The sequence below is a fragment of the Balaenoptera ricei genome, chromosome 1, assembly GCF_028023285.1.
Source record: "Balaenoptera ricei isolate mBalRic1 chromosome 1, mBalRic1.hap2, whole genome shotgun sequence".
NCBI classification, from domain to species: Eukaryota; Metazoa; Chordata; class Mammalia; order Artiodactyla; family Balaenopteridae; genus Balaenoptera; species Balaenoptera ricei.
Window position 1 is genome coordinate 174,390,055 of NC_082639.1, and position 15,653 is coordinate 174,405,707.

The 15,653-nt window shown below is 47.8% G+C and overlaps 1 protein-coding gene across 1 annotated transcript; it reads right to left on the minus strand.

Annotated features, from left to right (window-relative positions):
* Positions 1 to 1,134: 1,134 nt before the first annotated feature.
* C1H1orf115 (chromosome 1 C1orf115 homolog) lies at positions 1,135 to 12,128 on the minus strand. Its single transcript, XM_059942176.1, is given in 4 exon segments — positions 1,135 to 3,630; positions 11,575 to 12,012; positions 12,014 to 12,064; positions 12,066 to 12,128. Coding segments are annotated over 4 exon segments (672 nt in total). The 3' UTR covers positions 1,135 to 3,510.
* Positions 12,129 to 15,653: the final 3,525 nt, after the last annotated feature.

Consider the following 15,653-nt stretch of genomic DNA (forward strand, 5'->3'; position numbering starts at 1 on the left):
GATCCCATGTATTATTAATTTTTCCCCATTTCTCCATGAATGGTCAAGGGAATTTGAGATTTTTTTTACTCAGGAACCATCTGGGCATTTGGCAAAATCACGGAACTTCTCAAATGCACCCTGTACAAGGATGCTGAGGGCATTCGCTTTTTTTGTTTTGTTTTGTTTTGTTTTTTGTTTTTCTTTAACTTTGGGTATAGTTTGTATTATAAAATAAGTTTACAGGAAAATCTTTAAAGTTTTCACAACATTTTGGGGATGATGGCATCACAAAGTTAAATTCAGTTCGTCTCTGCTCCTGCAGAGGGGCGGGGGGACATCACAGGTGCAAAACCTGTCACAGCAACCGCCTGAATCTAAAATTGCATTGATGGCTTCCCAGCCCCACAAGCACTTTCTGCTGAGGGCACTGCCATGCCCAGGAGGACTATTGGTGGATGCGAGGGGGAGGTCTGAGTTCAAGTCCTGCTTCGGGGTACTTCTTGGTGACGGACACCACCAGCTGGAGCTTCTCTGACAAAGCACAGGTGCTGAGCAGGGGGACAGTAGGGGTGATTCCAGGGCAGCTGAAGACATCAGGGACATAGCTTCTGCTTTGTCCTAAGCCTAAAGGTTGGTTGACACACGTGGCCCCAACCCTGCCTGGGTGGATAATCTGACAGCAATTCCAGAAGCTTCTGTAAGGCTCAGTGAGTGGGCATCCAATGCGTGCCCAGCTGGGGCTGGCACCTGGCTGACCTGAGGTCCCACCTTGGAGCCCACTGGCCAATGCAACCTGCAGCAGCCCCTGGGTCCAGCATTTCCCAGCTCAGGCAGAGCAACAGCTGCTTCAGAATCTTCTAGGCTGCTTGTGGAAAATGCAGCTTCCTGGCCACACACTAGACTCTCTAGATCCAAATCAGAGGTTCTGGAAACCTTCGTTATTAACAAATGCATGAGCTGAGGCTCCTGCACACTGACACCCGTTCTCCGGAGGACAGTCCCCCTTTAACACCCAAGCTGAGTCCCCAGTGAGTCAGGGCCCCTGTCCCTCCCCTTGGTCTTGGGGAGCAGCATTGGGCTCCTGCTGGGGGCCCCCCAGGGAGGTGTCCCCCACTGCATGAAGGGGTGAAAAACTCTTCACGCACAGAAACATTAGACAAATTGGGCCTTTTATTTACAGAATACGGAAGAAAAGCATACAAAAGAAGCCTCTTGGTCAATCGTGTCAAGGGAAAGTTCTAACTCAATTTTTAGTAGGGTGTGGATGCTGATATATTTTTTTAAAAACAAAAGAGAAAGAAAAGGCAAAAAGGTAATCTGCGGCATGGGCGCCTTGTCTCGGGGGAAATGACAACTCAGCTGAGTGACAGTTTAGAGCAGTTCATCTTCTGTGCACACGGATCTGGCTCCCGGGACCATCCCTGCGAGGTTTTGACTTTTGAAACTTCTGGATTAATTCTTAACCAGAATTCTAAAACGTGAGGGCCAAATGTGCTTGGTCTTATAATGTCTCTAATTTGGGGGTGGGGGGGGCGATTCTCCCTTGGACAGGCTTCAGCCGCTCTTGTCCCTCCCAGGTCACACTTCTACGTCCCCTGGGAGACTCAGCGGGCTTCTCTGGGGGCAGGTCAGCGCACTGGGCCAGCGGGAATGCGTCCTCCAAACCCACACAGGCTCCTTGCTCCCGTCTGCCTTTCCTGTGACCAGCAGGTCGCACAGGCCTGACTCTCTTTCCCACCAGACGATGCTCTGCTTTTTCTTCCACGGATGTCGCCTCTTTTCCCTGACTCCCAGCGTGGCCAGGCAAGCTATAGTTATCGTACATGTGTGAAAATGTGCCATCATCTGAGCTAAAACAAGACCATTTGTTTTCTCTTTTCCTCACCGATATTAATGATGCAGGAATTGGGTCCAAGTTCATGTTCAACATGAGCCTCCAGAACGTGAAGCACAATCTAGCTTCACGGCTACAACGCTCCCCTCCACTCGTTCCTCTTTCTGTCCATCTGTCTGTCTTCCAACCTTCTCCACTTCCCGGTGCCACCTGGCTGGGTTTGATGGGTGACGCATGAGCACGGAGCCCTCATTTCCCTGCCCCGGGAAACTTCACGGGGCAACAAGCAGGTGTTGCCTCCAATCCTGCAGACTGGTCCGTAATAACTATTTTGGACTTCAGGACATTCTGGAAACCAGGTCAGAACAGGGGCCTATCGTGGAGGTTGGCAGCGGGCATCCCCCGTCCGATGGTCCAGTGGCAGTTCAGGGGTCACCCTCCAGGCCCAGGACCCTCACCCGCCCTAACTTTGAATCCAGCTGAGATGATGTCAAACTGGGCAGCACAGAAGAGGAAAGGTTGCGCCAAAGGCAGCCAGTGTGAGCTCACAGGCCTCAGAGGGTCTGGAAGCACCAGCACGGCGTCTCTGGCCACCCAGCCTCCCCTGGACCCCGCCCAGAGCCTAAGATTTTCCAACACTGATAATGCAGAACTGGCACCTGTGCTTCCGCTTCTCTCGCCCAGCACCCTTCTTCTGCTTCCTTCGTACCTGTCTCCTACTTTCTGGTTCCTTCTCTAAATCATACACTTTCATTTCCAGGTATAGCACCTCCCTCTCTCCCCAGAGAGAGCACGCTTCGTCGGCTGGATGTCGAGGACGAGGGGGCTGATGGCACCGCAGGCAGCTGAGTCAGGAGGCCCACGACCTCAGCCAGCCATCTGCCTGCAGGGGAGTATGGCCAGCTCCATGTGACTGGGCTGGACTGGGCTGGACTGGGCCCGGCAGCCCTCGGGAGCGCTCTCTCCCTCAAACAACCTGCACCTGAACTTGCTGATCTTCCCACCCTCACACCACCTCCACATTCATGTCAGAGGAGGTGAAAGTGACAAGTCTTCATCTACTTGAAACAGTCATGACACATCGTCAACACAGCTTTCAAAGCATCGTAGCCTTCAAAGAGGTTTTTCTTCCTTCCTTCTTCTCAAGCCTGTAATTAAAACTCCTGGTGGCCAAGGGGTACAGGAAGGAGATGGGGGGATGACTTCAGGAACAAACAGCTCCTTGGGTGTGCTCAGAACCGAAGCAGCTAAGGGCTGGGAGCCCTGTCAGCCTGTGAGCTTTCCAGAATCGAGCAAATCAGCTCACTCCAGATCCAAATCCCCCATCCCTGTCCCCAATCACCACTCTGCCACCCACCCAGAGCGCGGACTTCTGTCAAGTGTTTGTCTCCACACCAGCCCCCGCCCCCTTCACGGGCAGCCCCGGTTTTAGCGAACTAATCCTAATCCCAAGCCTGACCTCAGCCTAATTCTCTGCGGGATTGTCCACCAGGGCCACCTGTGTCCCAGACACGTGGAAAGCTCAGCAGACGGATGGGGATGACTCATGTGAAACACTCATCCAATTCAACCAAGACGTCTTCTTTCTTCCGAGGATTTTGTGAGTTCAAGTCTGAAATGCTCCTGGATGCGCGCTGTTCCCGGAACAGAGGCTTCCAGCCCCTCCCGTGGCATCTGCCCAGGCGGCTCCCGAACTAGCAGACAAACGACACCACGCTGGTGGCCACACCGAACGGGGCGGAGTAGGCAGCGGCGAATCCCTGCAGGCCGACCACGATGTAGCGGCATCCTTTGGTGATAACCTTCCCAACATTCTGTTTTTAAGAACAGAAGAGAACAGCAAAGGGTTAGGCGAGGCAACTTCGTAATCTTCCATGCACAATGGTGCCACACATAAAGAATCATTTCGCCTCATCTTCCCAGGGCAAAGGAGCCAGCTAGCCTTTTCTCAGCTCTCTGGCGTCCCACGCCCAACCCCATCATACGAACACTGGGGGGCTCAGAACAGACACCGGTTCCTTGAAAAGGGCTTTCCAGCCCCGTGTGTTTCCAGATCCTTCAGAGATCTTCTTGGAAACAGCAGTGAAGCTGCTACTTTTAAAACCAAACCAGTTTTCTTGTATTTTTTAAACCAAAGCCCATTCTCTTCTGTTCCAGCTAAGTTACTGGGTCTGCTGAAGGCCGGGTCGAGAGTTTTCCGTCATTCACCTGATCTGAAAGCCCACGCAGTCCTCCCTCTGCCTCCAGGGCACACCCCTTCCTGACCCACATTTGTGTCTTTAAAATCTCCTACTGCTCTGTCCTTGCTGCATCTGCGGAAGTCTTGGGTTCCCGATACAATTCTACACTCCTTGAGGGTAAGGACTGGGCCTTTCTTTCTTGGTATCCACTCTTCCTCCTCCTCCTCTTCAAGGCCTGGTGCTAGACTGAGGGCATCCAAGGGATTCAAGTGGAATCGCAACGGAAAAATGAAGACCACCACCACCGACTAACACTGACTGTGCTTTTGCCCCTCCCCCTTTCTCTCTCCACCCCCAACTTCTGTCATCCTTCTCCGTGACCACAACATCCATGTAGGTGACCTGGACATCATCACACATCTTGTCTCTACACCCTTGATTTTTCCAACTCCAATAACCACTTAAAATCCCTGATCACAATCACAAACCTCCCTTTGACTTCCAACACTGCCTGGCCAGCCTAGTCTGTCAGTCCAGTAGGCTGACTGTCCCTCTCTCCCAGATATTATTTCTTACCTTTTCCTTTCTCCACAAGCCTCTCTGCCCCCAGTGCACACAGAGAAACACACACAGTGTCCATACCCTCATTAGATGATCCCACTTCATCTCTCACTGACTCAGAAGTCATTAGGGAACCCGTTCATCCTCTACCACTGTCTACACCTGCCCCAGCTTCTCCTCCCACCTTGCCGGTGTCCCAGTAGAGAAAATGGCCCTCTTCCCCCAAGGCCATTCCCTTGACACTTGCTGTTGGTACCCTCTCTCACCTTGCCCTCAGCTTTCCTTTCTCCAATATCACCATCCTCTTCCTCCCCATTGGATCATTCCTATCAGCTTACAAATATGCTCAGCTGTCCCCTTGACTCCGTACCCTTCTCTAGGTCCTGCCTGGGTCTCTGCTCTCCTTCACGGCAAACCAGTGGAAAGTGCCATCTGCACATACAGCTTCCACTTCCTCCCTTCTTATTCCCTCTTCCCCTACCCTGACCCATCCAGGACTGCTTGGTCATGGCCATCTGCCACCGCCATGCTGCCTGAGCCAATGAGCATTTTTCTGTCTTCCCCCTGACTCTCAACAGCTTTGGACAAACTTCATGAAACACTCAATTGGCCTCTTTGACTCCATATTCTCTTGGTTTTCCCTTACCTCACATGAAGCCCCTCCTCAGCTTTCTTTTTTTAAAATAATTCTTAATTGAAATATAGTTGATTTACAATGGTTCAGGTGTACAGCAAAACGATTCAGTTATTCATATACATATATATATACATACATGTATATATTCTTTTTCAGATTCTTTTCCATTATAGGTTATTACAAGATATTGAATATAGTTCCCTGTGCTATACGGTAGGTCCTTGTTGTTTATTTTATAAACAGTGGTGTATATCTGTTAATCCCAAATTCCTAATTTATCCCTCCGCGCCCCCCTTTCCCCTTTGGTAAGTTTGTTTTCTATGCCTGTGAGTTTATTTCTGTTTTGTAAGTAAGTTCATTTGTATCTTTTTTTAGATTCCACATTTAAGTGGCATTATGTGATATTTGTCTTTGTCTGACGTACTTCACTTAGTATGATAATCTCTAGGTCCATTCATGTTGCTGCAAATGGCATTATTTCATTCTTTTTTATGGCCCTCCTCAGCTTTCTTTCCCTTCTACCAAACTTTAAAATGTTGGAGTTGTTCAGTCCTGTTCTTTATTTTTTATTTAAAAAAATATTTTGGGCTATAATCTCTCCACAGGTGGTCTCATTCATTTCCAATGACTTTAAGTATTTCCTGTATGCTGATAAATCCCATATTTATATCTTCGGCTCAGACTCAAATATTCAGTTCTCTACTTGAGGGCTCTACTTTTTGAGGCCTCATGATTCCTCTGGCATACACTCTTCCTTGCTGCAACAAACAGACAGATCTAACTTGGACTGGCTACTAGTGCATTCCTAGAGGCCTTTGGCTATCAGGCTTCAACAAGAAGGATGCACCAAGGAGTTAAATTTATCCATGATTATACAGCTGGTAAGAGGCAGGGCTGAAGTTCAATCCCAAAGAAATCTCACTTTAGGGCCTGTGTCCTTACTCCCCACATACACTTCCCTTCTTTAAGGAAGGCAGTACATAACCTTACAGTTGATTGCTTGCGGCCTGGGCTTAAATTCCAGCCCAATCGCTTATTTAATTTTCATTGGCCTCAGTTTCCTCACCTATAAAATGGGCATATTTAGTAACCATCTCGTTGGGTGAAGAGGATTAAAAAGGTTTACGCAAGGAAAGCCCTTAGAACAGCGCCTGGCACCAAATGCAGGCAGTAGGAGTGCTCCCAAAGGTCAGCTACCTTTATTGGAAAATAACCTTTGCCTCTTTTTATTCTGCAGTAATTTACGTGTGTGGTGGTAATTTTGAAATCTAAGATATTTTGTTATCTGTTCAGGAAAGTTTCTTAAGACTGTACTTTCCTATGATTTCGGGCTTACGTCAGCTTTCAGAGACCTCAGGATAACAGGAGAGGCCGTGCTCAGTACTGTATGCCCAGTATCCAGAAAGGGCCCGGGTGTTTCCTTTGGTTGTTCTCAGGCCAAAGGAGGAGTTCTGGGAGAGGAAGGTAACTCTGATGGCCTCTTTAGACACTGATTCCCAGGACACTGCCTCGTCAACTTCCCAATGGGACATTAGGGTGTGTGTTGGGGACAGGGAGGCAGTGACGCCGCTGAGAGAAACATCTCTATAAATGTGTAATAAGATTCCATGGGAGAATTTTATGTACCTGTTAGAAATAACAACAACGACAAAAACTGTCCTCCTGGAGTAAGTATTAACAGTTCAGAGCATCCTTTATAAGCCAAGCCCCTAGAATCATGGATGGCCTGCATTAAACTTGACATTTTGGGTATTTGTACATCCATTTCCCTCAGCCTGCTATTTTAAAAAACTGCTTGTCACTTCATCTTTGCAAATGAGAAAAAAAAAGTTACTAAAATAGCTCATTAGCTAGAACACAGTAAAAACACAGATTTGAGAAATGTGATGCAAAGAAATGTAAAATATCATCGACCATTTCAGTGTCATTGGAGGGAGCAGATTTTGAAATCTTTTGATCCGAGTAGAGTTTCAACCCATATAATCTCTCAGAGGGGCGGAGGGGCCTGGGGGATCATGGGACAGTGTGGTAGGTTGAATAATGCCCTCCCCTCAAGATGCCCATGTCCTAATCCCCGGAATCTGTGAACATGTTACCTCATATGGCAAAAGGGACTTTGTGGATGTGATCTAATGAAGGATCTTGAATTGGGAAGACTACCATGGATTATCCAGGGGGGCCCAATCATTATAAGGATTCTTATATCTTTATAAAGATCCAAATAAAGACCACCACCCTTACAAAAGGGAGGCAGGAGGAGTCGGAGAGAAGGCAATGCAGTGCCAGAAGCAGAGGGACAGAGAGAAAGAGATTTGCAGATGTTGTGCCACTGGCCCTGAAGATGGAGGAGGGGACCTCTGGAAGCTGAAAAGAGCAAAGAAAGGGTTTTCCTCTGGAGCCTCCAGAAGGAACCAGCCTGTTGACTGTAGCTCAGGGAAGATGACTTTTAGCCTCCAGAACTGTAGGAGAATAAATTTGTGTTGCCTTAAATCACTATATTTGTGGTAATCTGTTACAGGCAAAGTAATATAGGGAGTGAGGCTTTTCTGGGGGTTCCCGGGTAACCCCAAAGATGTCAGGGATTCCCTGTCCCCACCCCCAGTTTCCAAAAGGGAACCAGCTCTCAACAAAGATCCCTTTCCCCCAAGTATAAAAATCAAGTCTTCCCTTGTGAAATTTGGTCAGGACCCAGGCACAAAGCTGAGGTGGGCTGTCAGCTACAGAAGCTGATTTTTTTTCTGAGTTAGAGCTCATTAAAAACTGATCAGAGAAGAAACAGTCATATGGGACCTCTCCTCCATCCCCTTAGATAACAGCCAACAACAATTACAGGACCCTCGCCATATGCCAGGTGCGTTCCAAGACCTGTACATGGACTAACTCATTTACTCCTTACCACAGCCCTAGTATTAGCCCATGTGACAGATGAGGAAACCGAGGCAGAGAGGAGGGCAGAGCTCAAGGTCACAAACACAGTAGGAGGCTGAGCACAGCTGGCGCCTGGCAGTCTGGCTCCAGGGCCCCTGTCCTAACCCCCTACTTAGACGTGGGACATTTTTCTTCCTCTTGAGCTCAAGTTTATTCCACACCCTGTGTTTCCCCTCTCCAGCCCCCTCCTAGCTGCCTGAGTAACAAAATTTAATAACTTTCCTTATCTGCACTTCTTCTTGTGGCTCTCAGAGATGCCTGGGAAAGGCGACCTCCTATTTGAAGCTAAGTTTGGGGTTTGGTTCCCTCACCCCCCTCCTCCCTCCACCCTAACTGCTTTTGAACAGGCAGGGGCCAGGGGAGACTGCTGACTCCCCGCTCTGCTGCTCTAGCTGTGTGGCTTTCAACAAAGAGCTTAACTTCCTGAAACTCCAGTTGCCTTCACTGCATAATGGGAGTCCATGGCTTTCTAAGGTCGTTGAGAAGATTCAGGGTTACTGTGCATCGTATGTGCAACAGAGCACCCGGCAGCCTGTAAGAGCACAGCAAACCCACACCCTTTCCCCTTGCCTGCACCCAGCAAACAGCACTCTCCCAGCAACTGCTGCCCATCTGAACACTCACACCATTACTTAAAAATCAACTGGGGCCACTGACCGCCAAGAGTCCCAGGCACCCAGCCTTTCGAGCCCAGAGGTTCCCGCCAGGGACTGGACCCGGCACAGCATTGGGTCGACCCTGCTTGGGGCCAAGGGGCAGCAGGGGAAGGCGAGCCTCTCCTAGGACAGTTCACAAAAGCCGAACACCTGTCTTTAAATAGAAGCAGGAAGGGACTTGGGTGAAGGATTTCAGCGGTTAACAGATAAAAAGGAACTTTATTCACCCTTCCTTGAAGGAAAAGCCATTCCTTAACCACGTTGAACTATTTGCAGGTCATTCCTTATTCCAATGGCCCAAGTGCAATAAAATTTCACCTGGTGACCAAAGCGGGGAAAGTCACCTCCCCACATTTCTAGCGAAGACTTGGCTATTCTCATGGATTTTCAACAAAGAAGGGTGGACCATCTGCTTCCTCCATGTTGGAGCTTAGATGTCGACCTTCTTGGTCGCCATCAAGAAAGTGGAAGTTGAAGGGCAGAAAGGGCACATCCAACTCCAACATGACAGCGTCCTCGCCTGGCCTCCTGGTCTATTGAACTAGCATGTAACACTCCAGAGCTCTCACCTGCCTCATCTCTGCTAGCACTCTGCCCTCCACCTTGGATGCCACCCCTTCTTTATCTGGTGAAATTCTTTTTTTTTTTTAGGTGAGGTGAAATTCACATAATGTAAAAATTAACCATTGTCAAGTGAACAACTCAATGGCATTGAGCACATTCACAATGTTATGTAAGCACCACTTCTATCTACTTCCAAAATATTTTCATCATCCCCAAAGGCAAACCCACACTCATTAAGCAGTCGCTCTGCATTTCTCCTTCCCTTCAGTCCCTGGCAACCACCCATCTGCCTTCTGCCTCTCTGGATTTACCTATTCTGGATATTTTATATAAATGGAATCATACATACGATATGTGACCTTGTGTGTCTGCCGTGTACTTCCTTCCTTTTTACGGCTGAATAGTATTCCATCGTGTGTATGGACCACATGTTGTTTATCCATTTATCAATTGATGGACATTTGGGTTGTTGCCACTCTTTGGCTATTGTGAATAATGCTGCTGTGAACATGTCCATATATATTTGTTTGAGTATCTATTTTCAATTCTTTTGGGTATGTACCTAGGAGTGGAATTGCTGGATCATATGGCAGTCCTGTGTTTAATTTTTTGAGGAGCTGCCAAATTGTTTTCCACGGCAGCTACCCCATTTTACACTTCCACCTGCAATGCACAAGAATTCCGATTTTCCACATCCTCACCAACACTTGCTACTTTCTGTTTTCTTTTTCCCTAATAAGAGCTATGCTAGTGGGTGTGAGCTAGTACCTCTTCATTAACCTGTGAAACCGTGACTCATCCTTCTGTGCCCAGTTTGCATGTCACCATTGATTTGAAAACTTCCCTGACTTTACAACCTCATCCCTGAAGATGAACTGCCCGGGCTCTCCCCATGCAGCTCCGTGGTGGTGCCCCATAGGGCAGCATCTCCCCTGGGAGGCTGTGGCCTCCTCTGGGGCAGAACTGCATCCTATCCATTTTTGTGTCTCTGGTGCTCGGCACAACGCCTGGCACATAGTGAGAACCCTCAAAGCACCTTCAGCTCAGCCAGCCTCTGAGCTGAGATTTCCACATTATCAGTTCACCAACTGAGAGGCAAATGATGGCTTTTTTTTGTGTGTGATCAGCTGGGACCAGGAAGAAGGATGATTCGCCCTAGCATGACTCTAAGCCTGAAAGTCCCAACCATATAGTTTTTATTAATATACTATACCACTGCCTGCTTGTTTACTGTTCCCAAAGCTGCTGACATACCTTTAAAGAAGATGATAAAGCTAAGTTTCCAGGTGTGGCGACGTCGGTTTCAGGTATGATAAGAGGTCACCGGAGGACTGGATGATATATCAGATGGGGCCCCTGCCCTTTGGCCAGGATAGAATGAGTTTTGTGATTATCTTCTGGGCGGCCTTGTCCAGTCCCAGGGACCAGAGGCAGTAGTAGCTTCAAGGGTTTCCAGGCCAAAGCACCTGGTTTGGGGCTTTGATCTCTGAGGAGGAAACTGCCCTTCTGTCTCACATTCATATTCTCTCTCTTTCTCCCTCTGTCTCTCTCTCTCTCCCACCCACCCCCATGCAAATGACAGTAGGTTTGCAGAGTACACAGATAGCTGTCTGGGAGAAAAGCAGATTCAACAAGTGAATACTTACGGATTGTTGAGCTCCCAGGCCCTGGAAGTCACCTTGAGAATATTGGGAGAAATAACCCAAACAATTCTCAGCTAGTAGGATATCCTCGAGAAGACGTTGCGGGAAGACAAATTGGGCTGTACCTCCCTACTTTCCAACTGGGTCACCTTCAACAAGTCACCTAACCACGCTAATCCCTCAGTATTCCCACTCGTAACACAGGGACACTGATTCCCGTCCTACCAACTACACAAGGGAGTGGGAAGACACACCTAGGACAAGAACCACCTGGGTAAGCGACCCCTCGGGAAAGTTGCCCACCCGCCAGCATCGGGAGAGCCGTGGAGCGGTGCGCAGGGAAACCTCTGATTTAATTTCTATCACGCCCCGCAGCTCCCTTTCCCCTTACTGCCCAGTTGACAGCGTGAGCAGTCTCGGGGCTCCAGGAGTGAATGCCGGGAAGGGGGTGCGCGTGGGAGGCCGAGGGGGTGCAGGGCCGCGCAGAGAGGCCGAGACCGTCAGACAGTGGGGAGCCGACTCCGGCTCTCGGGCGGGCGCCCCGCGCTCCCCGACCTCCAAGGGACAGTGGGGGCGGTGGGATGCCTACCTTGCCGTACTTCTTCAGCTTCTGCCGGTACCTCTTCTTGGGCTTCTCGCACGACGCCGGCTCCTCCAGCGGCTCGTAGCGCTCGGGGAGGACCGCGAGGTGCACCCTCCGCGCGCCCCGGCTCCCCGGGCGCTGCGCGCTCGCCCCGCTCTCCGCCGCCTCGGCCCCGCTCTCCAGATGCTCCAGGATAGCAGCCGCCTCCTCGTCCCCCTCCGCCCGCCCTCGCCCCCGGGCGAGGGGCCTGCAGCGCGGGAGACTGCTCGCCGCCTTGCTTCGAAGCCTGGCTCCCACCGTCATGGTGCCGCGGGCCCTCCGGCTGAGGTCGGTGCACGAAGACACCAACCTTTGCGCCCAGCCTGCGCCTCCACCCCCGCCGCCCGCCCTTGCCCAGCCCGGCCCAGCCCGGCCCAGCCCGGACGGGGTGGGGGGCGGTGGTGGGGGGGGGGAGGTGGATGGGAAACTTGGGATGGCAGCGCCCCCTGGCTCTAGGGCCCGGGATGGCGGCGGCTCCACCCAGGCCTGGCTTTCTGGTGGTCGGGCCCAGCCGCCAGCATCCCATCCTCCGGCCAAAGGGGTGAGGGTTGCTCCAAAGCTCAATGCACAATGAACACGCAAAGCACGTTCAACCACACTTGCAACGAAATAAGTGAACCCCAAATAGTGAGACTTCCTTTGCACACGTGCAAGCTGGCAGAGATGATGAGAGATGATGATGATGGTGATGAAAAAGATGACAGTAACAAAGATTATACTCAGACTTCTCTGGTGGCGCAGTGGTTAAGAACCCGCCTGCCGGTGCAGGGGACACGGGTTTGAGCCCTGGTCCAGGAAGATCCCACATGCCGCGGAGCAACTAAGCCCGTGCGCCACAGCTTCTGAACCTGCCCTCTAGAGCCCGCGAGCCACTACTGAGCCCGGGAGCCACAACTACAAAGCCCGCGTGCCTAGAGCCCGTGCTCCACAACAAGAGAAGCCACTGCAATGAGAAGCCAGCGCACCGCAAGAAAGAGCAGCCTCGACTCCTCGCAACCAGAGAAAGCCCTCGCCCAGCAACAAAGACCCAACGCAGCCAAAAATAAATAAATAAATAAACTAATTTTTTTAAAAAAGATTATACTCAATGCTGGTGAGGGTATGGTGAGAGGATGGTTATAATACAATATTCATGGGTCGCAAACTGGAGACAGGCTTTTGGAAAGGCAATCAGCAAATATTTATCAAGAGTTCTGAAGAACGGCCATACCTTTCTAGGTGCCTATGTTAAGGAAACATTCAGAAACACACAGCAGTGTGTCCACGGTGCTAATCACAGTCTGAATTCAGTGAAAAGGTGAAGGAAACCAACGGGGATGGGCAAGTGAAATTCTGGTGCAAGCATATGATATCATATGAAGTAATCATTAAAATCACGATTTTCAAGAATATCACTCTGGGGGGAAAAAAAGAGAATATCACTCTGGTAGATATGCATTCTCAGGTCACTGTGAATCTCAATCTGTTTGGGATGCCTTACTTTCTTATGTGGGTAAGTGTCTTTTAATTCTTCAAAACTTAGAGTTAAGTATAAAATAATGTGTTATTATTTCATTGATATTTTAATACTATTAAAATGTGTGATATGTTTAAGAATGATTTGGTTATACTGCTCTAAGTACATAAAATAGTCATAATTTAACATATTAGAATATCAAAAATTACTGGTGATTTCAACGTAAAATGTAAAATCAGGTAGTTTATTTAGACTTATAAGTTTAACTTGAAAGGAATACAAAAATAAGTTAATTTACTGTATTTATAAGAATTACATAGTCCTGTACATAGTTGAAGTACTTGAAAAGAAAGTCACGTATATTAAGTTTATAAAAGTCACTTAAAATGTTTAAGATAATTAAATTAAGTGAATGATAAAACCCCTTACAGTGACTGTTAAATTCTATTAGGTTTGTAAATGAAATAAAAAAACACTGAGTTTAAAAGGTTATGGGAAGCTTGACCTGTGGATTTGTAACTTTACTAAAATAACTATTAACTTATAAACAAAAACAGACCCTAACTGTCCTTTCTCTATGTGCAAAACTGACTTCGGAGAACCCCCCAGACTACATAATAAATGGAGACATAGGTGGATTGTCCATGGGATGGAAAGTGTGTTTGTTTTGTCCGCACAAAATACATTTCAAATATCACAACAACATTTAGCTTGCCTGATAAAAAGCAAAACACTAGAGCAACTGAAAACTGATCCCTAGATTGTCTCTATAGTCAGTGAGCAAGCAGGACTCAAGGAGATGTAATCAGAACCCACCTTTACGTTGTTCACCATTGTCTCTTTAGAAGTTATTCAGTGTGAAGGGGGCTTCCCTTGCTTCTGCATGACTACTTAGGCAGTCCTATAATTTTTCTGACCTCACAGTGGTAATCAAAAATCCCAAAGTTGCAAATATGTTCTCAGTTTATATAATTTTAAATCTTACAATGTCCAATTCCATGTAATAGTCAGAGACTTGAACTTGATTTTAAGTTAATCCTCTCTCCTCCCTCAGAAAAATCCAGCACCTGCAGGGCTGGGTTTACTAGCAGAAGAAGCAAAAACAGCAGAAGCATGGCTTTCAGCCCAGTCTGCTTTTCAAAGCAGGGAGCGCACCTGATTATAAGCAGACTTGTTAAATTCCCTCCAGGACCCAAAGGACTCTGGGGCGTGCTCACCTCCTAGCCTCTGCTTACAGGAAAGAGAACGGAAAGGGCTGAGTGCCAATGCATAGGAATCTTTCCTTCCTGGTAAGAATTAGGAGCCTGACCTTCAAAGGAGCAAAAACATTGGAGGGCTAAGATTCATGAAAATATATCATCAGTTAGTGAGTAAAAAAAAAAATATTTAGACACCTCAGAGTCTTAAAAATAATTGCTTATTTGGAATAACTTGCATAAGACAGTTACAGATATTTAATTGAAAACAAAGTTTCCATCTGTAGACATATAAAGGTTTTCTGTTTTAATCTTCTGTTTTGGAATAAATGTGTGAATTTGGAAAGAAAGAAAAAAAAGGAAAGGGAGAGATCTTTATGGACCTGAAGTTTTATGAATTAAAGTTGTTTAAAGCTATTAGTTTATTTGTGTAGGCTTAGACTCCAGAAGAAACATATCTCTGGAGCTGAAAAGAGCTGGTTATAAACAATGCAACAGATATAACAGGTTTACTTTTCCAAAGACTGCAACGTAAAGTGAGAGGGGGAGCAGTTTTGAATCCTAGCTAAGTCTCAGTCTTGGGGCAGCCCCCAAAAGGGAGGGTGGTCTACTCCTGCCTTTTCTCATGTTAAAAAAATTTTTTTTTAAAGATTATTTTAAATTTGGAGCCTTCTACATTAACTATCATTTAGTTCAAAAGGTGGTAAAAACAGATGGCATAATAGGAAGAGGAAATTTAACATTTGCATTTAAGTTTTTAAGTATTTTCTTTCCTTTTTTTTGTTTTGTGGCTGCGTTGGGTCTTCGTTGCTGCGCGCGGTCTTTCTCTAGTCGCGGCGAGCGGGGGCTACTCTTCATTGCGGTGCACAAGCTTCTCGTTGTGGTGGCTTCTCTTGTGGACCACGGGCTCTAGGCGCGCAGGCTTCAGTAGTTGCGGCGCACGGGCTCAGTAGTAGCGGTGCACGGGCTCAGTAGTAGCGGTGCACGGGCTTGCTTGCTCCATGGCATGTGGGATCTTCCTGGACCAGGGATTGAACCCATGTCCCCTGCATTGGCAGGTGGATTCTTAACCACTGCGCCACCAGGGAAATCCAGTATTTTCTTAAAAAATATATCTGTGGTTGATCTGTGGTAATCCCATTCATGCAGATCCCAGTGAATGCAAAGTTGGGAATGTCAGGCATAGCACATTTTTATTTCACTTAAGGGGTTGGATTTCTGCACCAAAGATAAAGATCAGAGATTTGAGGTAAATACAATGTAAGCCTGGGACTGCAGTTAAAGGATGTTACAACTAAAATTTACTACAATTGTAAAAACTAGGGTCTTCCATAAATTGCTTCTCTTTGAAATCTGAAGAATTTTTTTAAAATTTTGTTTTCTCTTTCCCAGAG